The 27,827-nt window shown below is 36.0% G+C and overlaps 1 protein-coding gene across 1 annotated transcript in view; it reads right to left on the reverse strand.

Annotated features, from left to right (window-relative positions):
- The window catches only part of ATM (ATM serine/threonine kinase), a 56,719-nt gene extending 28,914 nt beyond the window's left edge, over positions 1–27,805 (reverse strand). Inside the window, exons 1-33 of the mRNA XM_041487390.1 lie at positions 27,706–27,805; positions 25,881–25,981; positions 25,683–25,795; positions 24,318–24,463; positions 23,733–23,897; positions 22,781–22,946; positions 22,264–22,502; positions 21,338–21,501; positions 20,930–21,099; positions 20,007–20,378; positions 19,286–19,480; positions 18,849–18,944; positions 18,126–18,351; positions 17,866–17,997; positions 17,015–17,140; positions 16,799–16,888; positions 15,695–15,863; positions 14,839–15,038; positions 14,205–14,287; positions 13,961–14,116; positions 13,408–13,483; positions 13,140–13,270; positions 12,606–12,726; positions 11,365–11,541; positions 10,439–10,608; positions 9,876–10,122; positions 9,119–9,237; positions 7,735–7,861; positions 6,330–6,529; positions 4,877–5,051; positions 3,032–3,196; positions 2,645–2,777; positions 671–766 (exon numbers count right to left, since the gene is read on the reverse strand). Of these exons, the coding sequence (XP_041343324.1) occupies positions 671–766; positions 2,645–2,777; positions 3,032–3,196; positions 4,877–5,051; positions 6,330–6,529; positions 7,735–7,861; positions 9,119–9,237; positions 9,876–10,122; positions 10,439–10,608; positions 11,365–11,541; positions 12,606–12,726; positions 13,140–13,270; positions 13,408–13,483; positions 13,961–14,116; positions 14,205–14,287; positions 14,839–15,038; positions 15,695–15,863; positions 16,799–16,888; positions 17,015–17,140; positions 17,866–17,997; positions 18,126–18,351; positions 18,849–18,944; positions 19,286–19,480; positions 20,007–20,378; positions 20,930–21,099; positions 21,338–21,501; positions 22,264–22,502; positions 22,781–22,946; positions 23,733–23,897; positions 24,318–24,463; positions 25,683–25,795; positions 25,881–25,952 (5,017 nt within the window). The 5' untranslated portion in view covers positions 25,953–25,981; positions 27,706–27,805. The remainder of the gene's footprint in view (positions 1–670; positions 767–2,644; positions 2,778–3,031; positions 3,197–4,876; positions 5,052–6,329; positions 6,530–7,734; positions 7,862–9,118; positions 9,238–9,875; positions 10,123–10,438; positions 10,609–11,364; positions 11,542–12,605; positions 12,727–13,139; positions 13,271–13,407; positions 13,484–13,960; positions 14,117–14,204; positions 14,288–14,838; positions 15,039–15,694; positions 15,864–16,798; positions 16,889–17,014; positions 17,141–17,865; positions 17,998–18,125; positions 18,352–18,848; positions 18,945–19,285; positions 19,481–20,006; positions 20,379–20,929; positions 21,100–21,337; positions 21,502–22,263; positions 22,503–22,780; positions 22,947–23,732; positions 23,898–24,317; positions 24,464–25,682; positions 25,796–25,880; positions 25,982–27,705) is intronic.
- Between the last annotated feature and the right edge of the window lie 22 nt (positions 27,806–27,827).

Here is a 27,827-nt window from a genome sequence, read left to right on the forward strand (position 1 = left end):
CTTAGGCACACTAAAACAAGGTCTCATCCTACTTTTAGAACTGAGACTGTTATGGGGTAAAAAGCAGCGAACATTTATAAATAATCACTTAAGGAGTTTTATGATTAAAATTACATGTGAACAAATTTTGTAGCTTAAGACTCATAAATATTACAGTTATGCTTTTTAACTCAATTTTCTAGGAGCGCCTATGTCTCTGGATTTTCCAGCTTGTATCAGATATGTCTTTTATGTTTGCTACTGCCAGAAACCAGCAAATGGAAAAGGTCAGAATTACTCATTTTCAATCCCTAAACAGTATGGTAAATACAAACAAAAGTCTGTGTGAGCCCAAACAGAAGACTGCAAACTCAGTAAGAATTAATCTGTGTTTTACATAAAATGTATATCAATGTGTTCCTCATTTGATTTCCAGACAAAGTATTTTATCAAAACACATAACAACTGAAAAAAAATAAAACAAAAAAGTAACCTTGAAAATAATTTTTAACAAGAGATGTTAAATGTTCATTAGAAAAAAACCAAAATCTACTTCCCCGCTCTTTCCCTCATACTCTGCAGGTGTATTGAAGTGGAAAGCACAGTGGGAAGTAACACTGAGATCAACCACAGTTTCAGTCTGGTGTTTGCAATGACAGCCATCATTTACTGCTGGGTCTAATTAACTTACCCAGCACTGCTTTTTCTCCTGTGTGGTTAACTGCCATCTTGGACAGCTGCAGTAAGCTCACCACCAATTTCACTATTACAGAATCTTCTGGCTTTTCTGTAATTCAGAAAGAAAAACAGATGCCAAGCATGTCAGTAAATTTGTAATGTGAAGTTATTAGAAGAAAACATTGCTTCAGTGTCTTTTACCTACAAATGCCAATATGCATTATTAATGCTGAAGCAAGATGGTATTAAACAATACACCAACTAAATTACTGATTTTCTTATTCATCATGGCCTGGAAAAATGTCTGTGCATTTGAATAAGCTAAAGAATCCCCAAAGTAGAATGCACCTATGCTATTATTTTCAGTGTTTTGATGCAAAAATGATAATTAAATACATGAAATATTAGCTTAGGTTGGTGTAAGAATGCTATTTGAAATAGTGAAAGCATACTATGTGGCTCCACTGACAGCCCTTAAGTTAATGTCATCATTCTGTTCTAAATCTGAACCCAAGGAATACCTCAAAATCAGGCTTTTTGTCAGGAATTTTTAAGAATTTGATTAGCTTTCAGTTGCCAAACCAACTTTGCCAAATTATAAACTCTCAAGGTAGGTACTTCCTTGCATAATTACTCCCTGCCCGAGGTCTTCTTTTAAAGTAAACATTCTAAACAAAATGGTCTAGGAAAAAATATGATGATTTGTCAGTGTAAAGAAGAAAAAAAAAACGAAGAAAGCAGTACTTTTAAAAAAAGTACTGACTGGAGTACAAACCTGGAATCAGACTTTATGCTTACTTGATATCTTTAGAAAAATTAATACATAGAATAATAGACTTGTAAGTGCTTAACAGAATTTTATTATAAGGCAAAAGCCCCATTAAGCTTGCCAGCCCATCTCCAGCAAAGCAAGCGAAAATACTTCTCAGGGTTTGCCTGAGCACATCTTCACACCTAATAATCTCTATAAAATATGTCCAATTCCTTTTAATGTCAGTAATGTTGTTAATCTTCATAGTAAGCAGTAGTAAGGGCCATGGTGAATGTATTTTGAAGAAATTACATGGTTTCTCTTGTATAACTGCTCCCAGATTATTTAATCTGCTCTTGTACTGCGATAAAAGTGTTAAGCACTCCCTACTATGCTTCATCATTCCATTCACCAGTTCATACAGCTCTATCTATTCCTATTCAATCTCTTTTCCAGCCTCACAAGGCTCTCCTCTGATGGAAGTTGTTCCACACAAGTTTGCTGCCCTTTCACTAACTCTGTTCAAAGAGAGTTATTTGTAAAATTGTAAATGTGGGGATGTGGGGGCCAAAATGCACTTGCACCGTGGCCTTACAACATTACAATTCTTACCCAAATTTTACTTTGCACTTGTTTACAATTAATCACATCATCTCTTTTTATCTTCCTGTCATGCACACAAGCTGACGAAGACTTGACATAGAGGAGAAAAGTGAAATGGTCTGGCACAATTATCTGAAAACCAAACTAGGAAGCAACTGCTTCTGAACTGAGGGCTGAAACACAATCTTGGCACGTGTCAAAATTTAACTAAACTAAATCCTACTATTTGTTCTGAATTTTACTTTCTAACATGCCTTTAATAAATTGAAGCTTCATTTCATTTAAAAGAGTAGTAGAGATTCATATAGAAGAAAACACATTAAGCAACCACAAATCAATACACTTCTACATTATCCTGGTCACTCACAATCATACATGACCCATGCCAAATGCTTGAAGGGTATTTTATCCTCTCTGTCATGTAACATCTCATCTATTTATTTATAATTCGCTTTGCCAAAGATACTTTTGATGTTGCATGAATCATACATGTCAATCTAATCTGTGTGCCAAATTATGATTACATTGTTAAACATACCAAAAAAAATTCCATGTCAAGTTAGAATAGGCTACATCACTAAACACCTAAAACTAGGTGGGAAAGAAATAAAACACATAATCAGACATCAGTACCCTCGAAAATTTTCAGGAGATCCTTCATCTGATCTTTATACTGTTCCAACTTTTTGCGTAAATCATACAGTCCTTCAAGCCGTGTCAAGGGCAGTGAATCACAAACCCCAACCGAGAGAAAGTGATTAATTTCCTGCAAAACAACACTGTATTAAGCACATACAGCATACAAATAAAGGCTTCAGGTAAAGAATTGGCTCTAAGCAAGTTCACCATGTGAATGCAAAGTAAAAATGGAGACCTACGAGTGTCTCCATGACTGAAACCAGCAATAAAAGAATCCACATGTGTCATTTAAACTTAAACTAGTTAGAAAATTATTCTTCTGTGGGAAGTTTGCATTACAAAAACCACTATGCTGTGAGATGTATTTTAAAATGTAATTACCTCCAAAAGAGAATATGGTCCTTTACTGTATTTTATTTTCTGCTGAGTTGCTCGCAAATCTTTAAAAGCAGGGTATTCAGGAAAAGGATCTAAGCACTTGATTGCTAGGTACAGACTTTCATTATCCTTATTATCTATCACCAGGTACTTCAACAAGCCTAGGACCTGAATATAAAAAGTAAAAGAAAGTCAAAAAAGACAAAGAAACATTTTTGAGCCATATTTCTTATTCAGGTTATAAAGTTTGCATTTCTCTAAGTTTCATTAAACTAGTAAGATAATTTATTTACACTGTTAAAAGCTGTAAAATTATTAGAGGCTTGGGGAAATCACAGATACATTCTAGAATGGTGGAGCATTTTTGCTCTTCCTCCTCTCAAACAGAAATCAAAACTTTTACTATCCCAGCCTGAAGTTTTGTCTTTTGATAAAGATGATTTCAAATGCTGGCCAATATGATTTCTATGATATTCCCCATGATTTAACAACACATTGCACCCAAGCATTTCTGGAGTTATTAGGAATTTCCTGTTCTCACTAAAGTGCTGGTAATTTGGAATTTAGACAAACGCCTATATATCATACCTTACTACCCAAATCACTGAACTCTGGCAGAATTTGTATAACAACATATCTACAACTTGACTAAATGTCAGTGGGGTACCATACTTTCTTTGGAAAAACATTGTGTTTATGCTTTACTGAAAAATCAATGCAACTGGATATTAAATCCAAGCACATCTGAGGTGTTTTAAATCTAAATTATGAGGGTTTTATTTGAAGACTTGTATTTACCTGAAAATTATTAACTAGCCTCCATTCCTCGGAGGTGTTTTAAATCTAAATGATGAGGGTTCTTTTGAAGACTTGTATTTACCTGAAAATTATTAACTAGCCTCCATTCAATGCTAGAAGAAAAAATAAAAAAGAAGAAACTGAAAAGTGATCACTAGAGGGTGGGCATCCCTGCAGGAGTATGATACAAGAAGGTTTCACATTTGACATCCGTTCCAATTCAGTTCAGAGAAATTGCTGTCCTCCCCGCTTTGTTCCTGCCCAGGGATACCCTGACACGTGGCCTCTGCAGACATGCACGTGCAACTGTTTACACACACATACTGTAAATCTGATCACAATCAAAAAGATGTGAAACAAGACTGCCAGGTTATTTTCAGCTGGGTTGGCACAGCCCTCCAGCTGAACTGGAAGTACCAGGAGGAGGACAGCACAGGGCTACAGTGCAGCCATGCAGATGCCTACGGTACAGCGGAATCAGATTAAGCCAGAAGGCAACATCAGGACTGAAATGCAACAGGCACACTCTTCTCACCTACAGCTACTAATTTTAAGTCTCTGAATCCTCTATATTTTCACCCCCAGGAGAATGCACATAAAAAGCAACACTAGAGGGGAAATAGTGCTTGTCACACAATAGAAACTGCTGTGTTTCTCTTTTAAGGCCTATGTGCTACGTTTAATGATAATTTATTAAATAAATAGCTGAACTACTGAAATCCATTCTCTGCACACATTTCCTCTTTGTCCTTTAGACACCTCCTTGTACCAAAAGTCTTCATCATATTTCCTATTAAATCATTGACAGAGTTTAAGGAGTTGCTTAGCTGCTTGAGATGCTGTTTGGCAAAACAGTAGAACCAAAAGTGAAGTTGCATTTAAAAAAAATTAAAGACACAGTGTTACATCCAAAATAATAGTTTTTATATAAATGTCCAAAGCATAGGAAAAAGGAATTAAAAGTGAACACAAGTACAGATAAAGCCTTAAGAACAGTGAACATGAACTGGAAAACTAACAGGTAAGGCATAAGCAGCATCATAAAACTACCTGTTCCTGAACCTGAGACTGGTCCATGGCAAGAGGTATCAGGGTTCCTACAATAACATGAAGGTGGGTCTCCAGAGCATCGCTGCAACACGTAACTGCTGTGTGGCAAACATGATGCAGCAGATCACAGCAGAGCGAGAAGCTGCGCATGGATATGTCTCTGATTACAATGGGTCTGTCACAGGAAACAAAGTGGAATTAAAGAAATACAAATTGGCACTGTCTTGAGTATCAACATTTTATACATCAAGGGATAATAAGGGAAAAAGAAAAGAAAGTCAGGACAAATTAATTCTAAACTTTCAAATTTATCAACTCAATGAATCAGCTCTAAAGACTTAGCTCAGGAGGCATAGAGAAACTGAAACACAGTGAATCTAACTGATCACTTTAGAAAATTGAATAAAATCTTATTAAAAATATACACAAGAAAATAAAATCCCCAGAAGGGTTTTAGATTATTATTTGTCAGGACAATCTTGACAGAAGCAGAAAAAAATGGAAAACATGCTCTCTGAATCCTCCTCTATCTAAAATGACCATTAGTTTAAAAAAAATTAGGTTATAAAGGACACCTGGAGATTATGCAGTGCAGCTTCCTCCCTTAAGTAGTGTCAGCTTCAAATTCAGACCAGGTTCTCAGGGTTTTATTGAGCTGAATTCTGAGGTCCCTCTGAAAGGAAATGTTGCTCTCCAGTGCATCAGCAGCCCCTGCCCCAGTTGAGTGTTCAACATAAGAATAATAATGCCACAATAATGGCATTTACTATAAAATCCACACATCTCTTCAACATCTCAGGGTATGAAATGCTTCAATCCAGCCAAGGAATCAATTTATACATAAACTCAGACACATGTAGGCTAATAACTGTCTGGGAAATCTCAAGTTAAAGCTCAAGTAAGAAAGTATCTGTAATCTTCTTATGCAAAAGGTAAGAATCCCACTTAAATTTTAACCTGAAGAAGGACCAGTTTTCCCAATCTGAAGGCAAGCTAAGATAACATGTACAATTCTCACTTTGCTATAGGTACTTAGGGGTGAGAATGTAAGTATCAATTAATTCTTATTAACTCAATAAGCACATTTTATTTGACATGTGCTTACTTTGCACTTAACTCCACATTTTTAGTTTTTCTCCCATATGACTTAAGTTCCCTGTCATCAAAATCTCCTAACACTGCTTATTTCTACAGTTTGATAGCCTATTACAGATAAAAAACCTGCAATATAGCAAACATCTGAATATAAGGCTAGCACAAAACATCCCATATTTTAGTAAGAATTTTATGTTTAAATTCTGAAATTATAAAAGAATAGCAAATTTATTTTTAATTTTAGCAAATTATAATTAATTTTACAGATTAATGAACATCTGCTAGCAGTATCAGAATGTAAGGTTACAGGAGTAAGGGAGCACAGACAGGAAGAACTAGAGATAATTATTTTGTTTACCTGCTGTTAATGTGGTGAATCAGGGTGTAAATTACATCTCTGAGGACAAAAGCCCAGGCTCCTCCTAAACTGTTTTTGATCTCTTTGAGTAACAGACCAACAAACAAGTGATAAATTATAAGAACTCTGTGTTTCTTATACAGGTTTTTTGTTTCTGATGCATGCTTACAAAGAGCTAGAAGGATTTTCTGGAAAGAATCCTAAAAATGAATAAAATATGAGTAGAAAAAATTATTCATAATGTCAATAAAGATATCTAGAAAAAAACTTTTAAAACTTAAAACCTAACATGGGCAAAACAGCCTCATTATTTTTATTGCTTTAAACAAACAAAAGAAACCAATTCTCCAAACAGGACTATAAGCCATATACCTCTTCGTTTTCCTTTCTTATTCCCCCACATGAGATATGCTATGCACATTTTTCAGAAAGCCAAACAGTAATGGCTATGTCTATCAACAGAGAAACATCAATTAAAAACCACGAAAACGTCAGTATTTTTTCAAACACAATGTTCATGTGTGCAAGATGCACTATTTCACAGAACACAGCACTACAGTTTGCAACTGTTAAAACTGTAAACTTATAAAACACTAGGCAGGTTGTTTAACATTTAAAAAAACTTACTCTATTGGCTGGTAATATTAACATTTACAGTCAAAAGATTTAGATAAAACATGGTTCAGGAAAGTTTTTTTCCTATTTTTAGATTATGCATAAGTAGGCAATGGAAGTTGTTGACAACATATGCAATGAAACAGCGTAACTTCAAACAGATACATATCTAAGGAAGAAACTTAGAACACAGTAAAATATTTATGATTTATTGCAAGGCTGTATAATTTCCTATGTCTTCATATCAGTCTTTAACAAATGAAAATCAAGTATCAAAAAATATCCCCAAGTATAATATTTCACACTGTCAGTAAAAGTAAGTAAATTTTACATTTTAATTGTAGGCTGTATTTAGTTAAGACTGACCAAGTATAATTATTTTAGAACATTCTTCAAACACATGACAAATACGCCACGTTCTGAACTGTGTCTGGTACACAGAGATTTCCTCAATCTTTAAAATAATCTACTCTACTTTATATGTATTATATAATGCATACAATTACATAATTTACATAAAATTTACATAATTTATATGAGACATATTACATACATAATATAATAATTAATGAAGTAATATAATTATATAATGCACATAACTCTGTCCCTGAATTTAGGACATCTTCCACATCAAAAGGCAAACAAATTAATAGAAAAGGGTCTTGTTTATTTTCTTCACATAGTAATGATGAAAACGTCTAATCTAACTAAAGGGTACCCATAACAGAAATTTTGCATTCTACAGGAAATATATTCATCATTTTCTTACATCATACATCATCATACTTACAGGGCTTTTAGAAAGAACTGCTACAATACTTTTTAATTTGCTTTTATGACAGTTGCTAATATAGTCCAAGGTTGCCTTAATCACATAAGATGGAAAATGAGGAGGATTAGGAGCAGGATCCAGTTCTCTAAATGAATAAAAAAGAGATTTATATTTTTCTTCTCAAAAGTCAAACCACTTGTACTTAATACAGTAAGTCTTAATGAATAAACACATTAATTCCTAGAAAATATCTGCTTTCAGTACGAAGCATCAAAAGCATCCAGAAAAGTGACGGGCATCTTATTTTGCAGCTGCTTGTTGTTCCTCTATGGTAGCTTTCAAAACTGTACTTTCTTAGCATTCTTTCACATATTTTTGAAAGATCATATTGGTTAAACCCCCCCCATTTGTCTCATCTAAGGTACTTAGCACAAAAATCTAGTTACAATTAATGGATAAATCTTCTGCATTTTGTAATTGTGGGAACAATTTGGTTGAGGAGAAACAGAGTACCAAAATTTTCTGGGACCTCAAAAAGAAAAGAAATGCATCTTGGTAGTGATAAAGGCACATAAACTAAGTTTCATCACTCTTATTCTTGTCATTTCCTTCTTAAAAAGAGCTTTGTTTACAAGCAGACACCACAGTTTGTTAATAAACTCACTGCAAAAAAAATTCTTTGAAGAGTTCTTAAATTCTCAGCCATTTAACTTTTGGTAGATTTTCTGAGAAATGCTTTGGATTCTTTCAACTTACTGTTTTTACAATAAAGGTATCTTCTTCAAGATTTACAAAATGCAATGTTTTTCCAAAAAGTTTGTATCTGAACATAAAAATCTGGAGAATTATTGTGCAAATAGGGATATTTTAGGACAACAACAAAGACTGAAAAGGTTATAAACATGAAGATATTTATGCCATTAGGCTATTTCTATAAATTAGGAATTTGCTTATTTGGCATTGCTTAACCAATCTCCTCACCAAAGACAGGAGCTGCCACTGCAAGGACCACTAAGAAACAGTTCACTTTCCCTCTCTGTGACTTCAAGTTATTAAAAATCATTAAATCATTTTAGACTAGAACCTGACCAATTTTACAGAGGGCAGTCCATCTAGGTTTGAACTTATCTCAGCTGGCAGTGCCACAACAGCCCAGCTCAACACCACACAACAGCACCCCCTGTCCCGCTGTTCATTCCTTCCATTAGCTGCAGTATTACAGAGCTTCTCCTCCTGACCTTGGGGAGCAACTACCTGAGAAGGTATGACTATGATAAATCATTACTAGTAACAATAAACCCTCTCAGCTTCAGGCTTACCTCTTCTTATGCCTGAAGAGCACATTTTAATGCACAATGTTACACAAACACACTCAGCATTTAGAAAATCTGCAAGTACACACCTTATGTATTTACTTAGATGAGACCCTTCTTCGACTGCGGCACCAGCTGGTTCATGTAAAGTCATCAACAGTTCAACCACAATCTCTGGCAAGTTACTATGAAATAAATTGTCCATTTGCTACAAGAAGAAAAATAGCATTTTAATTAGAAAAAGGTATTTCAGCCAGAATTATTTCTTTGGCTTCTGAGAAAGCCTACTTCTTGTCTACATTCTCTACTTGTTCCATCATAGAGAAGCTTAACCAGGCTTGATTTATGAATGAATTGTATGACATACAATTCATTCATAAATTACATACAATTAATTCATAAATTAAGCCTGGTTAAGCTTCTCTGTGGCAGTGACAGGTAGAACAATCTGCTTTCCTACAATATATATAAAAAAAAGTTTCACTTTACTACTACTTCTGAACATAGGGTCTGCCTCTGGAGAAGACGACTCATCATAAAGCGCTAACAAAATATTTTAAGAGGAAAATGGGAGATATACTACAGAGAAACTCAGGGTTGTACAATGAATGGTAAAAAAAATATTATTGCACTATGAAAAAAAAAATTATGCTTCAGTCAACTTTCTGCCTGAAAGTTTCTACTGAACAGTTCCTTGAAATCCTTGGGATAAAAATTTGTCTAGTTTGAATTTAATAAAATATTACTTTTACACCTATAAATTTGAACTATTTACATATTATAGAAATTTTTCTTTCTGGTCTGTTAAACACCATAGAACTCAATTTACACATTTTAAATGGATACCTGTTTTCCTAAGCAGTTTTCATCCTTAAGCATGTCATAGACTTTAGAAGCCATTTCTCTTTGCTCTGCTACTTCACTGTTTTCATGGCTTTGACAGGCAAAGTACGGGAGGATATTGACAAGTAACTTTGGAAAGCAGTCTGCCAGAACTTGTCTCCAGTCCTTCTCAATCTTGTTGGCAAGTGATTTCACATCTTCAAACTGACTTCTAATCACCAGGTGTGGAACCAAAACTTTGTAACAAGACCTACACGTAGTAAATACATTTCCAAAATGTCCTTAAATTACTTTTTAAAAAAACTTTGAGCATGACATAGTAAATACCATTCCTCTACCGTATAACTAAACTTCCAATCAGTTTAGCTACTGCTATACACACACAAAAAAATAAAATCTTACCTGCATAAATATAATATACATGATGTTCGGAATACATTTCAAAAGTTCTCAATACATCACCTTACAACAAAATGCTGATGCATTACTGCATTTAGCAATTTGAGACCCTGCATCATAATTGTACATAAAATCTAAATAATACTTTCATCATATAGCAAACTCACCTGTAGAACTCCTCAAGGCTAGTATAGTTCAGAAGAACATATGGAAAAGCAGACAGGCTATATCCAGTGTCATTTATTTTCAGCCACTCCATCACCAAATAGTCTAAATGTGATGTCATGAAGTCTTCTATACTTTTATAGCCAAAAATGTCAGACACTTTTTTCAAAACCTGAAATGAATTAATAATGCAAAAATAGCATAGAGAATACATGGTATTATGGCAAACCAACAATATTACACCTCCAGGTGCGCCCTTCAGCCTTTTAATAAATATTTGTGTAACTCAGCCCCTCTTTAGCATAAGCCATTTTACTATTTGTACTGCCATATCTCACAAGAATGCAATCCAGGAACTACAACTAACCCATATGAGTTAAGAAAGGATGGCCAGTACCCATTTTGCAGGGTACAGACTGTGTGCAAAACCATGAAGCAGTGAACAGAAAGAAAGGATAAAAGGAACACAGACACTTAAAAAATTACTGGCATGAAAGGCTGAAGTATGAACAGCAATCATTTCAGTACGTCCTTGTGAACTTCAAAATAGAATTCCACAAGTCACACACCATCTTCCAATACAATGCATTAATTTTACATATTTTCCACATAAAAAACTTGCTTCCTCTGGGTAGAATGATTTTTTAAAATGAGATATGCAATATTCAACGCATAAAAGTCTACTTGTATTTCAGATCTGGGCTTTGAGCATAAAAGATTTAGCATTACAATTGCCTTTCACGATTTCATTATTTCTGTGTAAGACATTAAATATAAAGACAAATTAATTCACCTATGTAAGTACCACATTAGTTATACCTTTACAATACTTAACAAATTTCAATACTGAGCAAAACATCTTGTAGTCTTCCAATCTTAACCTAACCTTAATTTATAACCTAAATATCAAATGAAATATCAGACTTGCCTTTTTCACCAGGTGAGGCTCTAATCCATTCTCTTTCACAGACTGGCAAATAGCAAACAGAGCTTGCTTTTCACAGACTGGGCTGCAGCACAGAACCATGGTTATAAGCATCAGCAAAACTGCTTTTCCATTACTCTGTTTGTCCAAAACATCTTCAGGACTTGCATCGCCCCTGACCTACAATAAGAAATTATGAAGACCTTGAGCATATATTCTGTCAAAGCAATTTCCTAGTTAATAAATCAGCATAAATAATTTAAAATTAAGGGCACTAACATAAATACTGCTGTACAAGTCAAGTCTCCTTTTTTAACTCCTTGAGGCATATAGGGAAGAACTGCCTTGCTATTTAAATGCAGTTCTCCCCCTATTAAGACATTGTGTTGACAAGTGATGAGTTAAACAAAAGTTACAAGAAACTGCAGTGAAAGGGCAAAAGCTAACAGACACCACCAAGCTGAGAGGACAGAACAAGGACTCAAAGCAACACAGAAATCAGATGATGACAAAGAGCTGGAGGTGACAGTACAGAGAGAGAGGAGGCGCACCAAGGCCACAGCAGACAAAGGGAAGAGAGATGACATGCAGGGAGGTAACAGCATGACAGAAAAAAAGGGAAAATGTAAATTAAGTGGATGACTTAACACGGTAGCAAGGAAGGAGGAAAAGTGAAAGACGCTAAAAGAAAAATTAAGAAATTCCACAGTACTACATCACACCATTGTATTTCCAGTAACTGCACTGAAGCGTTACTTTTCCTTCACTTCAAGCTTCTTCTGAATAGCTCAAATTTTGAAGCAAATCTCAGTTTTGAAAACCACTGCTCTAATACCACTGGAAACATGATCTTTCTGAAATTTACAAATCTGCTTTAATACTTTGTAAACACATTATTTAATTTACACTGTTCCTTATTCATTATTTATGTTTTCTAGATCACTGAGGTTACATTTTCCTACGATTCCTAAGTGTTACAGCACTGAACATGCCAACAACAAACAGTATGATAAAGAAGACCAGTCTGAAACATATAGTTTACAAATTTACAAACTTCTAATGTGGGCAAAACAGTGAGTGACTGGATATGAAAGGAATTTCCTGACTATCACTTTGTTTCATGAGCCCAGATTACCAGAAGTCCAGAATAATTAATATTTTCTGAAAACTAAACATCATCACGTTAAAGGTAATTTTATTCAAAATATCAAAACTAGGCAAAACTAATGACTAGATGCTGGTACCAGATTGCTCATTCCTTCCTGAACTCTGAGGTATGCATTCTCAAAAGCCTTTTGCTGGAGCTTCAGGGGAAGAGGTCTTGACATTCCAGAAGAATCTCTCTGTTTCACATCTTGAAACAAACTTTAAAAAAAAAAAAGAACAATAATTATTAGCATAACACTAGAAAATTACTGTATATTGTGTATACCAATAAGATTCTGATTTTCTGAATGTAATTATTTTTGTCTTAATTGCCTTATAATTTAAATGCAAAGTTGGAACACTTCAACAAAATTTGATAGGCTTTTATATTCTTAGATTTTTCTTTATTTTCTTATGGAGCAGTTTCTCTACATATATCGATCTCTCACATCACAGAATAATTGAAATGCAAAGTTGGAACACTTCAACAAAATGTGATAGGCTTTTATATTCTGACAAAATTGCAGTTCCGGAAGTATCGAAAAGAGCAGCTATGCAGTAGCAGAAGTGACATCCAGTTAAGTGAAATTAAGCATTATTGTTACAAACAGAAAAAATATCTACATTATCACCTGGTAATTGACTTTGCAGCAAGAATGCGAACTTGATGGTGACTGTCTGCAAGGAAATGTGGGAAAGCATCACTCACAGGGAGATCTTCATTTTTCACATTAAGGATTGCCCACTTGCAATGAGGATCGACCTGAAGAAAATTAATATTGTGATTCAAAATGTACAGAAGATACACTGCAATATGCAAAAGATATCTAGACACTGTTTTTAAGTACATCTTAAATAAGTATTTAGTATGCTAATGAATGTCAGAAAATCTGGGGTTACCTCAAGCAGAGTTTTCATGCAGTTTAAAAGGGCCACTCTTACTGATGCCGTGCATTTCCCTCCTTGAGATAAATGCCTGAAACAAGGAATACTCAATTAACAGAAAAAGTTGTCCACAATTTTGAGAAACAGTCTAGCAAGTTAGTTTCTGCTGCTCACAGTTGACTCTTTTGTGCTCCATGGGCATGTTTGGGAGGATTTGACATTTTTATTGGTAATTGCAGACAATATTCTTTTTGGGTTGCTGAAATTCAGCTCTTGGCATAATTACTGATGCAATTCAGCATAGAATCAGTCTTTGTTTATATATAGCAGTGGTAGTGTTTATTATTCTGGTACTACCTTAAGGATTAATTTTTTGCTACAAATACAGAATGACACACAAAATCTGAGAAGTTAAAGATTCCACAGTACACAAAAACAAGGCAAAAAAAACCCCCAAAAAACATCCAAGCAAGACACAACAGCACTACAGTCTTCTTACTGTTAGCAAAGATAAAAACTAAAAATCAAAAATTTTATGTACAACAGACTCTTGCATTAAGTAACATACCAGAAGGCTCCAACAACTGTCAAAAACTGTCCTTTGGCATTTCCTGCCTCTTCAGCAGGTTCTTTGAACTGGGCCAACCCTGCTGCTATAGGGAGCAAATTATTTAGGATTACTTTACAAACTTCTTGATCTCGACGATACAAAGAACAGACGGTACTGTAAAGAAAGAAGGAAAAAATATGTTGAAAAAGCCACCAAATCCCCTGAAATAGATGTAAAACATGCTGAATAGTTTCTTTCTTACGAAAGAGGCTTAAGAAGCATCTCAACATCCACTGCAGGCAAGAGGTGTTCCTCAGTAGGGAGCTCCTTCAACAGGACCAAGTACTGTGGAATAAAAAAAACAAATGGAATAAAAAGCCCAAACAAAACTAAAATGACAAACAGTACTTGGAAAAATAAGTAGTCAAAAAGAAAAATTAAGAACTTTTTTTGTTAAGTCTTACACAAAACCAGGAAGACAGCAGGAAGACACCTCTCATCAGCAATTGCATGTTAGACTGGTCATCTGTTCATGAAACACTATCACACAGTAATACAGATCATCAAACTTCTAGTTCTGGCAGTTAAAAATATATCCTTTGTAAACTAAACCACAGATATTATTCTACTGCAGAGACTATTTCTAGTTCTTTAACAAATAATTTATTATAAAGGCAAGATATATATTTTTCTCAACTCTTTATTTTCTGGCTTACAAATTCAAACTGCTGTTTTCCTGACTACAACACACTTCAAAAACACCAAATGTACTCATTTTAAGTCTTCTCAGGGGACTGATAACAGGAGAAAGACAATGTGTAATCAAGAAGACTATGCAAATTTAGTAACAGTACAATTACAGAAGTGGCTCTGCTGTAAAAACCCCTCACACTCACCATGTGCAGATGCAGGGGCTTAGTGCTGTCAAAGACACTGCCTTCAGTCAGCATCAACAGCCTCCTCCGAATATCACAGGCTCGGAAGCTCAGTGTCTGAACTCGGACTGTAGTTACACAAATACATAAGAACCTCACAATTTCAAGGAGAAGTAAATCCTGCTTTGTCAACTGTTCTTCAGCTAGTGGGCTCAAAGCACCTGGAAGTAAGATTTTCATGTAAGAAACGCTTCTCCAAAGACAACAGAAGAGGTGGTAACACTTTAAGTCTTCGCAAAACTAACATAAGTTCTCAAAAAAGACAGAGTACAAGCAACCTTTATGTCAATTTGTTACTGAGCAGCTAGGGCATTTAAAATAAGAATCTAAAACAAAAGCTAACATCAGTACTTGTAGCTCCTAACAGGAATAAACAGACAGATCTATGCTCCTGTCCCTCTGAAGTTCCAGATGCATTGTCAAGAATTATTGATCAGGAGAAGGAGAAAAGTTAAATAGTACTATTTTTAAGATAATGAAGCACAATCTAATGAGACACAAGCATTCTATAGACGTATTTTCTAGTCTTTTCTATGCAAAAACTTGTCTGACTCTGAAAAAGTTAGTGTCTCTTCTTGCCTTACTTGATTTATAACATTAAAAACAAACTACTCCTTTCTAAATGAGCTCGAACACTTCATTAACATCTTTAAAGCACTGATGAAAATTATTACTGCTTAGAAAGTAACTGGTTCAACCACTACCTGCTTCAACTGCTAATAATGCAGCACAATTTTGTACCTCACTAAGTTTCAAGCAAAGAGATACTTGCAAAAACAAGCTTTTGGAAATAAGTTTGGAGGTAGAAAAGACTTACCTGTTACACTTTGCATGTCACCAGATTCATTTGTGTCACTGATGTCAGTCACTGAATGATCATCAAACAAACCATCAGATGCCTGGTTATCTACTTCCATTATACTCTCCTCAGGATCATTCCTGAGATCCACTTCTCCCAGTACACTCGGCTTTCCAGTAACTGTCATCTGACAAAAACACCACAGCTTTTTAAAGTTGTTTTTTAGAGACAGAAGAAACACCACAGACATAGCACAAGGAGAGACACCACGGTTTTCCAGTGAACTAGAACAGGGGAAGACAGTAAGGGTGACACAGAATTGATGAATTTCATCCTTTGTGATAAACCTGTTTTCTATACACTGTCTGGACTATTCTCTTTAGGATAGAAGCTTTCTCAGACAGATACTGATCTCTGCATTCTAGATTCTGCCAATGACAATGTCAGTTTTTAAAAAAGTTCTTTCCTTAAGACTCACCAACTTCTCATCGTATTTCATAATTAGAAATTAAAAGGAGGCATGTGACTTTCTGAGGGCAAACTAATTACTGCTTTCCCTACCAGATGATAAGTTAACACACGGCAAAACCCCCAGCTCTTCCTCATCTGAAAAGCAGGAATTTGCCTACCTAGACCTGACTGCAGCACCATGTGCTAAAGAGAAGTTCTAATAATTGTGCAGTGATGTGCCATACTTCCACTTTTCCCAGTGGGAAAGGAGTCATTTACAGTAAGATTTAATATCCACATAATAAACACAAAAAAACCCTGCTCCTTTACAAGTGCATTAACTGTCGAGTGGTATAGAATTCTTTTGTATATACCTCTACTGCAAGAAAGTAATAAAAACATGAAAAACAGCATAAATTTGTTTTTTAATGTGAGCTGGAATGCTAACCTTGATCAAATGCTATCCATCTGCTCTTCTTTTTACCCTAAACCTGTGTTCAAATGCTAAACAGCAATGTATCCATTTAGGAATTTTCTATAAAACTCAATGTATTTAAATTTATTTTTTTCAGTAATATGTATCTTGTTTGGTTTGCCTTCAGATTACTGTGCTATAAAAACAATCCCCTGACAGAAGAGCACTGCATTCAGAAACAGGCAGAATGTACTTACCAGATTCTTGCAAATATCTATCAGATCATCCATAAATTTTGATGTTAACAAACGCAGGAATATATTAGACAGCATCTTATTAGCATTGTTCTGTAAGGAAGCAAGAGGTACAGATAGTTTAATTAATTTTTTTTCCCTGTAATTAAAGGTATGATATACTCAATTTCCTGATCTCATTAATGAAGAAAGAAATTTGAACTCCTTTATAAACTTTACCTTGGTACAATTGCACAAACATTTCGTACACTGCATTATCAAGGTCCTCAGTGTGTTGATCTGGGTATCTTCATTTAGTTTGTTTTTAGATTGGGAAATGCTTTCTCCAGCATAATGAATGAGAGACTAGTAAAAATACAACATGGTTAGAAAACCTCATTGAAATGCCCTTATACATTGGCACCAACACAGTACACACATCTTCCCAAAAGAAAAGGGTTCTCATTCATACAGCTTTGATATTCATAGTGTGCATCACTGAATCCACATTTTTTTTCTGTGAGTTTTGTTGTGCTCATTTTGCTCAAGTAGTGACAAAACCATGGCTTAGGTGTGCTTGAAACAATTATATTTTCATATATTTTCAAAAAAGAAAAATACAACACATGTCCATAAAGTGTAAGTTTTGGGTTTCTGTATTTAAGCCAAGAACCATCTCAGATAGTACTAATAATAAAAGCAATAGCAATAGCAGTCTTCATACTGGTTTGAACCATCAAATTATCTTAAATTCCTGAATAAAAGACCAACAAATGAAAGGACTTGTTATCCTCTAATTCTTCCTTTGTCTACATGTCAATGACTTCCATTTTTTGGAAAGGTGTGACTCAGAAATGTATCAATATTTAGAATAATCTCCACTGCAAAACTCATGCATGGGTGTACTGACAGAACTTCAGCAACTCCTCTCCTTCAGCAACAGTAACAAATTTATATCTCCCTAAGCTGCTTTTTTTCTGAAGAGATACCTGTGCTCTGAAAATGTGCCAGTAAAAACAGAATTTTATGAACTAATTTATATTCAATGTTTTGTTTCATTTTTAATACATCCCAATTGCATTACTGCTTACCTTAGCATTCTGGAACAACGCTGACTTACAGGCATCCTCCTCTTTAAAAATACCAGTGTAGCAATAGCAGCCCAGAACACCAGCCAGGAGACTGACACATCGGACAAGGTGCTCAGCAGCAACAACCTTAGACTAAACCAAACACACAGTATAAATACCAGCAGCTCGTCACCACAAAATACAGACACCATACACTTTGCCTTGGAAATAGATTGTTTGGGAGCATAAATGCAAGGATGTAACAATAATTTCTAACTTACCATAGGACCACAACTGCTTAAAAGCTTTTCTGACATTGCTAAAAGGCAGTTCTCCAGTGTTTCCCTAAGATTTTGGTTGATGGCAAGTCTTGAACCAGTCACATTTTTATCTGCAACATTTACTCCAAAATTAGTGAAAATATCCATTTCATCAAATGTAGTCTGCAGGTACAGCTCTTCAACATCAGAAAAATTATTTTCTTCTTTCCCTTGCACATGTTGCTCACTTGAAGAAGAGACACAGTTTTTACTTTAGCAGCCAGTATATAACTTACAAGTCTTACATACTACTCTTTAAATACAGGAAATATACAAAACCAAAATAAAATATTTTATCTTTTTGTGCTTCTGAAGCCTGGCTGACCTTTACTTTCTGACATGACTTTCACTGTGGAATGGTCAATACCATTCTAGCTCTACTAGAACTGTAAGGAAACATGAAGCCTGTACACAGATCATACCTTCTCCTGCAGTTATGGAGCAGCATCTGCTTTGTGTTAGGGTCCCTGACCTCAGCCCACTTGACACAGCTGAAGCAGAAATCCACAAAGCCCCTGAAACTAGTATTTTTAACTTCTAGTAGTGAAGTCTTATCTTGTATCAGAACAAATTACACACATTTTAGTCTTATTAAGAGGAAACTGGATATAGTCCAAAGCATTGATGAAAGCTGCAGCAGCATTCCTAGCTTAAATACCTATAATGATTAACTTAAAAACATACCATTTAGCATCATTTTGGAAAAAGATCATGGAGGCTCTGCAGTTCTTCATTGTAAGGCTCACAAGAACTTTTTGTAATACAAGATGAGGAACATCACTGTAAGAAAAAAAATGTTTTTCATATTTTCTTGCAATCAGACAAGCTCTTAAGATTCCTGAAGCACACACAAACATTGACCAGATTAACAGGGTATCTTCAATGAAATTTAAGTTTTCATTGAAGGTTGCTAATGCATAGGTCGCATATCTGCCATGATATGGACAGATAAACAAATTATATCCCCAGAATGACATTCGATAGGAAGCTGAAAAACCCTACAGACTGTGCTTAAGCTTTAATATAACTGCATTCTGCATTAATATAATACATTTTTCCCTGCAGATTTTTTTGTGTTACAGGGTGAGCTTACATGTAAAATTATGCCACAAAAACTTTACCTGAGGAGCACAGGAGGCAATTCTCCACATTCTTCTATTTCTTCCTCCAAGTAGCTGGACAGGAGCCATTTCATTATTGCCTCCCTTAACACAGAACCCAGATTTCTTTCAGAACTATTCTGTTCCACTCCTATGTCCAAATTTTCTGGCACTGAATAGGCAGACATCACTAATGATAAACAACATACAGCAGAACTGCAACAAAAATGGAACAGGGGATCTGTGAGAAACCACGTGGTATTTGTTGATTAGCACTCTAAAGCAAAGTGAGTATTTCTGCATGCACAGGAAGCATCAAGTACATAAGTGAGTTAAAAAGCACGCATACTGGTCAACTCCCTCATTAAAATCTTTGCATTTTCATTTTTCTTGGCTATTACAGACATTTCCTACCTATCTTAAAGACTATGTCAGAGTACTTATTTCAGAATAAAAATTCAGAAGAAAACATGCTTCTTAACTTCAAAAAATCAATATTTGCCTGTCAGATCTTTAAATTTTTAATCCATTTTAAATTTTAGTATATTATAAAAGTGAAGATGCTTGCCTCTTCTGCCTCTGCTTTTAGTCTTATCACACATTTATGATAATTTTAAATGCTTAGAACACAAATATGTGCCGTTCTTGAATAGAAATACAGTCACAACAACACTAATATTCAAAAACACAGTAAAGAGGAATGTGAATCAGACACAAGACACTATCCTTGATTCCATTTTACCTTGAAGGTTTGCATGCAGGTCCTGAAAGTATCTTCCAGAGCTCTTTATCCGTTACAACAAGGTTCCCTTGAATCATAGCTCTAAGCAGCCCAAAGCTCTCCACTTCTATTTGCTGAAGGCTAACACTGCGAATAGTAAGAGTCCAGATCTTTGCCCAGGTTCTCTGGAGCTCCAGCTTCTGGGTGCTTTTCAAATCAGTTTTCTGGGTTTGACACAAAGCCACCTCTGTGAGACACTTCAGCACATACGGGGTCCTTTCTCCTCGGCGCTGCTGAGGCAGTAACTGGTGAAGGACATTGAGTAAGGCAGGCAGCTCACTGTTAGGAATACTCATGGGATACTTGGATATTAGCTGACTTGTAATCTGTAACCTTGAAAACACAAAGTGAAGCAATTAATACCAAACACACAGAAATTTGCACTTTCGGAAATAAATTAACAAACAAACAAACAAAGCCTTCTTCAATTGCCATTTCTCATTTACATTTTACAGTATTGAGCTGATTTGTTTACTATCAAAAGTTAAAGATTCAGTATTTCTACCATTTTCACTTGCAAAGATTGCTCATCTAGCCTCACTATCACTAACAGTTTCTTACAGCTCAGAGGTCCCTCGTGGCAAACAAAATACCCCTCAATCAAGGTCCAAGGTAAGAAGCCAGGTCTTGGAATAGTTTTCAGGACAGGTATTAGAGAAAACTGTGTGAATAGACCAAAATGGCCAAACTCTTAAAGGTTACTGTACCATGACAATGCCAGCTTAGAGCAACTTTCCAAATGCTCTGACAATCTAAGTTCACTGCTTAGATATATAATCACAGCACGTCCAGACACTCAATTTAAATGCACAACATACTCAGGAGATCGTTAAATGTAAAAAGATGTTTGGAGCGATACTTTTTTCTTGTAAAGATGTTATTACCAAGGTATGACATCAAAATCCTTCTGGGATCTCTGCAGGTTGTCTCGAATGACCCCCCAGCCAAGCTCAATCCTCCTGCGCTTGTTTGGCACCGTGTCCTCACTGGGCTCTCTTTGTGAAACAGCGTAAGACTGGGTAATTTCAAGGACTTTGGTATCCTCTGTAAAAACCTTTCATAAAGAGACATTTTCAAGTATGCAAATTAAGAAAAAAAAGTAGCAGTATTTACAAGAAAACTGAAATACTTACAGCCTAACAAGAAACACAATGAAATGCAGTATAATACATTTCTAAACTGTGCAGAATTAACAAAACACAACAGATCACAGATAAAATATATGAATGCTTCAGCACAACATATGGCTCAGTAATTATACAGTCAATCTTATATTCAAATAAAAGTGTTACCTGATGACAGATATCAGCCATTAACTCAATTAAATTTTCCTTTACAGCAATATTACGTGAGCCTGAAGAATACTTCCCTCTGCTACTGATGAGATTTATTTCATTCACTAGCAGATCATACAGGTTATGTAAGATGCTTTGCCACTTTGTTAAGTCATATGCACCTGTACATGCAAAAACAATTAAAAGATAGCATGTATCACCCACTTGATACAATACATAAACCTACCAAGACAATGCAAAATACAGACAAAATCTGAGTAAGTCAAAAAAAGTTCAGCAAATGCAGGCTTGAAAAGCAAATTCTATACTTTAGAATGAATAAAGTAAAAAAGGGGAAAGGTTAAGAGAGAACTTAATCAGCATATAGAAGTAATTAGGGTAGGAATTAAGTTTCTAATAAACAATTCCTCATCTAACTGGAAAGAATACAGTTAAAGGTAATGGATAGATTTATACGAAGTATTAAAAAAAATTATGCTAGAACTAAAATAGACCACAACAAACATAATTACTGAGTTATATTCTCTGACTAGTTTTATAGTGTAAGTCAGACTCAATTAACAGTAGTAATTTCTGGGTTTAAATAGATCTGGTAAAACACCAATACATGTGGCAATCTAAACCAAATCTAAATTATTATTTCCTTTCCCCAAAGACTTTGTATTTTCATTTCGCAATTAAAACTGCCTTTTGATTAAAATATGCCCCAACCTTTAAAGGACTTAACACAATTAATACAGTCTTAGTGGATACAATTTGAAAACTCCTTTTCACTTTCACTCAGTATTAACCCACAGCATAATACTGACAAATAATCATCACTACCACTGATGTTTCCAAGACTCAGTATCAAAATTCAGAGTTGGCACAATAATTTAAACAACCACATGCAGCAATAAAAAAAATTAAGCTTTTTATTGTACCTCTTCCTTGAGTTTTTGCACCCTTTGGATGATGGATATGAACTTGGAGACGAAATAACTCAATTATTGATTCTTTCAGGGAATCCTTTGGTCTATACTGAGTCCATATGTAAAGCACCGTAGGCAAAATTTCTTCCCCTACTTTGCAAATCCGTACACGACAGTTGTCAGCAAACTTGTTGCAGAAGATATTCATTGCTCCAACAATATGATCCAGGCCTGCAGTATTCTTCTCCTGCCTGTAACACAACCCTAACACTGAAACTTTCAAGAGAAATAATCTTATTTATTTTCATAAGTATTGTTTAAATGCAAATACTAGCAAGTAACAACATTCAGAATAGTATTTGCTTAACAAATGCAGAAGTCATTAGTATTTTAGAGAAATTCCTTAATTGCCATTCAAAAGCAGAAGAAAATATATCTGAAGAATTATTACCTGTTATTATTCAAGTCTAATCCCAAGTACTTAATATAAGTTATTTTCTAGCATACAAAAGGAGCACTTGCAACATACCTTGCAGACTGCATTGCTTTTGAAAAGAAGACAAGCATGTCAGAACACAACCCATCAGTTTGGAAGCAGTACCCTCTTGTAAGTGTGTGAATTATCCTAGCCACTAAGACTCTATTAATGCTCCCAGAAGGTTTGAGGTATAAATGGCCATACTGGGTCAGCAACTCTGCAAATGTATAAATAAATGCAGGTAAGTATAAACATATATATTACAGAGGATTACATGAAAAAATCTTGACACAAAATATTGCATTAAAGATACAGAGGCCACCACTCTCTGGTCAACAGCTGGAATCCATATTCTTACTTTCAACAGCAACAGATCCCTGATTTTATAAATAAAAAAGCAGACTTCTCTAATGTACCCCAAGAATTATAAGCAAGCATTAAGGTGGAATCACTAGAAAAGGTTACAGTAACCTTTACAAAGATTATATACCCCTCCTTTAATAAAAGCAGCTTGTTCCACTTACTGGATTGAAGTCTGACTTCCTCTAGATTTATGGCCTTCAGCCCTGCCTCACCCTGGTAACTAAATTCCATTGTGCTCCTTACGATCTAATGTCAACACTTCTGCCATGCTTCCTGGTTTTGCCCACACACAGACTCAGCTAACTTCCATGTTCCTAAAGAAACTAATCACCACACAACAACCCACTGGCTCTCCATGCCCACAGGTCTCTTCCAGTGACCTGTGCAGACCACCCATACATGACCTGATAAGTACAGGAGTGCTGATGTTTCAGCAAGAATAGACAAAGTACACAGAAAGAAAAAAAACCCAAATTCCTAATCTTTGTTGTTTTGTTTACTTCAAGTATAAGCCCTTAGAGCTTGACACCGCTTTACTCCATATTTTGTGCACTACCTCACACAACAGGACATCAAACAAATTAAAACACATGCTTCTACAAAAGGAAAACACATTTCTAAGCAGGCTCAAAAATGTTACCTGACCATTGCTGCTGGGATATCTCACACCAATATTTCCTTACTGACAGGATATCCTTTAGGAGTATACTACTACAGTCAGAACCATAAGCAGCACAACTTATTGGATCTCTTATAATTTCCATGACATAAATCAGAAGTTCCTGACATTTCAGTCTGGGTCCTCCTGTATGAAGAAACAACAGGAGATTATTTAATTAACCCAAATTCTACCAAATAAATCTGTAATTAATTGTTTGTACATGTTACCTAATTTAAAAAACCAAAACAACAAAACCCGTAAACTTACAGCTCTGAAACAGTTCTATGAGGAAACATTTTCTTAAACTATTTCTAACATATAAATTACCAGTGAGAGGATATATCAGCTATAGACACATTGAGTAATTAGAAAAAGGCACTGTAAACATCAAAAAGGACAGATAAGGAGCACAAATGATGGATTCACATTAAGATATTTAAATAGCAAACATCTGGAAGCAAATATGATGAACCCTACATTGGTAATGTCAAAGTTCAAATTCAAAGTTGAAAGCAAAGCTCCAAACCAAACCAGCATCTCTATATGATAATGTGTATTACTGACGTTTATTAGCACATCTGATGAAGTATTTGACCAAGCTTCCAACTTCTTGTATTTTTTTCTGTCTTGCAGTCTGGGTTGAAGCAGATGCATTTGGTTTTGTCAGCTGCAGGTTTTTAAGTTCTTTCTGGAAATATTTCTGCAAGACGCTTCAAAAATAAAAGAGAGATTAACCAACGATCAACTCATTTATGACTGAAGTAAAATAGGAAAATGTTGGTTTAGGCTAAAATGCCAGTTCCTGTTCTTCTCGCAATTCTAATTATCAAAGACTAAACCCAACTGAAATACACTACAGTCCAAGCATGACTGGAAAACAGTCTATAAAAGGAGATGCAAGTTTTGAAGACAAAACAACTTGGAGTAGGAACCAACCTTTCCTTTAAACTTTGCACAGTTTACAGCTAAACATACAACTTACAATTGGGAAAAAAATCATTGCTAAGTATTTTTATTTATGCTGCAACATTATAAAACAAAATAATAAGTACTTTTCATTGCTTTTATTGGGAAAGCCTTCAAGTCCTATTTCCTTATAATTCAAAGTTAATATATGGATTATATTTTAGATCTATGAATAAATTAAACTTTTAACTGTATTTGTCACTGCATTTGCTATAGATTTTCTGGCCTTCTATTTGAATTCAGCTTAGAGGCTTTATTTTTGTATTCCTCCTGTGTATTCCTAATATATTACTGTCTCTAAAGCAACATATAAAATTTATCAAATACTTTTTATGAAACTTTTGGCATACCTGTGAAACAAAAACTATTCCAATGCTGTCAAATTAAAAAAACATAATGGAAAGCAGGAACCCATTCAATGAAAAATAATAATTGACATGAACTTTCACCATGAAATTTAACACTGGCTGAAGCTGCTGTAAGAACTTATCATACTCATGCTTAGTCCAATCTTAAAAGTACACCTGAAGCAGATTGTATCAAAGATTATCCTCTACAAACATGCCACAGTTCTTCTACTGTGTCTTGAGGAATTCAGCAACACAAGAAACTTTAACAAAGCTAACTGTAATCTACATAAGAACTATAGACTGAAAATCAGAAGCGAAGAATAATTTTCCATAGAAGAAAGTAACTATTATTTTTGCAAGGAAAAGAATCTACCCAATTAATGAGTTTCCTAGCAGTTTTCTGTAAGGGATAAATGGCACTTCTGACCATTTTAAACTTACTTCTTTTGGACACTAAGGTAAGTAATTACTTGTTTATAAGCTGACAAGAAGTCTAAATCAATATACAGAAAGCATTAAAATACAGAAAGCATTAAAATAGGCCTAACAAACAAAAGAATGATGTCCCATTCAAGAAAATGGTGACCATTCACAAATAAAACCCAGAAACTACCTAAATACAGCATCCCAGTTGAGTTGCTTTCCTTGTTTAGAATCAGAATTCCGGTCCAGCTGGAGAACTGTTTCAGAATCACGGAGAAGTCGCTTGAAATTTTCAATTTCCTTCTGAAAATGTATTACAAGAAGAATAATTGTTTATGATTCCCTTCATTGCTATTTGAAGTACACCGCCCAAAAGAAAACTTGTTACCCTTCGCTCCACAGCTTTCTCATTTTCAAGGCGACGACAACAAACCAGCAGATCGTGTAATGCAAGACTCATGGTTCAGCTTAAAGAAGAGTCATTTATATCTGCACACAGAAGAAATGGATAAAACAGTAATTATTGACCACACAGCCAAGTAAAAAAGTATACTGAAAGTCCAGTATTAAACAGAACCACGATGTTCAATGTTTCAAGGAAAAGCCCATTTGCAGCTGGGTCAGTCTTACTGGTTGCAAAACTGAAGCAGTTTCATGTCAAGAATGTGATCTGTTCCCACAGAGAACAGTCACAGAATAACTGCAGAGAGCCCCTTCACACAACTCCGGCTTCCTCCCCCTCTATGAGTGCTATTGGGAGGACAATTACAGCAAGAATGACAGAGCTAAATACATTCTGGCAAGCGGCACCAACTTTCAGTAGCTCCCTTAACCTGATACTGCCAGGAGAGCAGCACTTGGAAAATGCTCTCTCACTTGTACATTTTCATAGGTATGCACTATTGAAAAACCCCCAGGGACTCGACATGTCAAAGGATGATTAAGTATCAGTCATACAAAAAACCTACTTTTTCCTTCTGTGAGCACTTAAAATTACACCTCCTCTTCTTTGACAGAGGTTGAAATTGCCTAGACCTTGCATTAAATAAAGTTATGATGCTGCAGATCACAACCATGACATTCTATTTAACTGCCATGTTTCTTTTATACCCTTAAAGCAGACCTGAGAGAAAGCCTGTTTGGAAAAGACAGATCACAAAAGCTGGAAGTAACTCCAAACACACTGTTACAGCTGCTGCTGTAACAAGCAAGGGAGAACAGGCATTCATGATACACAGCACTGCATCTTGAGTCCTTACATGAGAATATAAAAATAGCCATTTAATTAAGTAAAACTTTAAATATCTACTGTCTTAGACTGCATTTATTTCCTTTGGCTTTAATCAAGATCAGGCTGGGACTAAGTACAATCAGAGATCTGGTGACTGATAGATGCGTATGAAAAATAACACATTTTAAGTGTGAAGGCTGCCTGTACTGTACAACTGCACTTATTTAAATTAAGTGCTCCTTTACTAACTTCAAGAATCATAGAATACCCTGAGTTGGAAGGGACACACAAAGACCCCCGAAGCCCAATTCCTGGCCCTGTGCAGGACACAAGAATCACACCATATGCCTGAAAGTGTTGTCCAAACAGCTCTTGCACTCCCAGTTGGCGCTGTGAGCTCTTCCCTGGGGAGCCTGTGCCAATGCTCAACCACTCTCTGTCCCTCTGGTGGTTGGGCACTGGAACAAAAAATAACCCAACCCAGCACACTTGATGCTTCTGTCGGAAACGAAACAGAAAGAAACTTTCTGAACACCAGTGGCTTCCGATGCGCTTGGTCGAAAACTGTGGCAACAGGGGTCGTCTGCTGTAGGGCCTGGGCACTCAAGAAGGCAGCCCTCTCGTTTGTACTTATTGCTATTCCAACAGCCATAACAAAAGCAGTGAAAAATTCCCAAGAATGAATCCACTTCTCTTCTTGGTTACACAGTTTTCCAACTACCACATGACAGCCACCTTCACGCGCTACACGACTGACACATGGGAATGCGGGCGCACCAAGTACCATGGAAGGCGGAGAGAAGAGCTGGCTGAGGCGCTGCGAGGTGCCCCGGCACAGGCAGACCCGCAGCGCCCAGCAGCAGCTCCGGTCCCCGGCAACCCCGGGGCCGCCGCCCCCCGCGCCGGCGCCCGCAGCCCGCGAGCCGCCCCTCAGCACCCGCAGCCGGGGCCGCGGCCGCCCCGCCCGGGCCCGGCCCCTCACCTCGGCCGGGGCGCACGCAGCCCCGCTCCCGGCGGCGCGGAGCGGAGCGGAGCGGGGCTCACGTGTGGAAGCAGCTGCTGCGGGCGGACCTGGAAGCGGATGAGCGGCCGCGGCGGGTTCCG

This window comes from Pyrgilauda ruficollis, unplaced genomic scaffold (genome assembly GCF_017590135.1).
Source record: "Pyrgilauda ruficollis isolate IOZ18807 unplaced genomic scaffold, ASM1759013v1 scaffold8, whole genome shotgun sequence".
Lineage (NCBI taxonomy): Eukaryota > Metazoa > Chordata > Aves > Passeriformes > Passeridae > Pyrgilauda > Pyrgilauda ruficollis.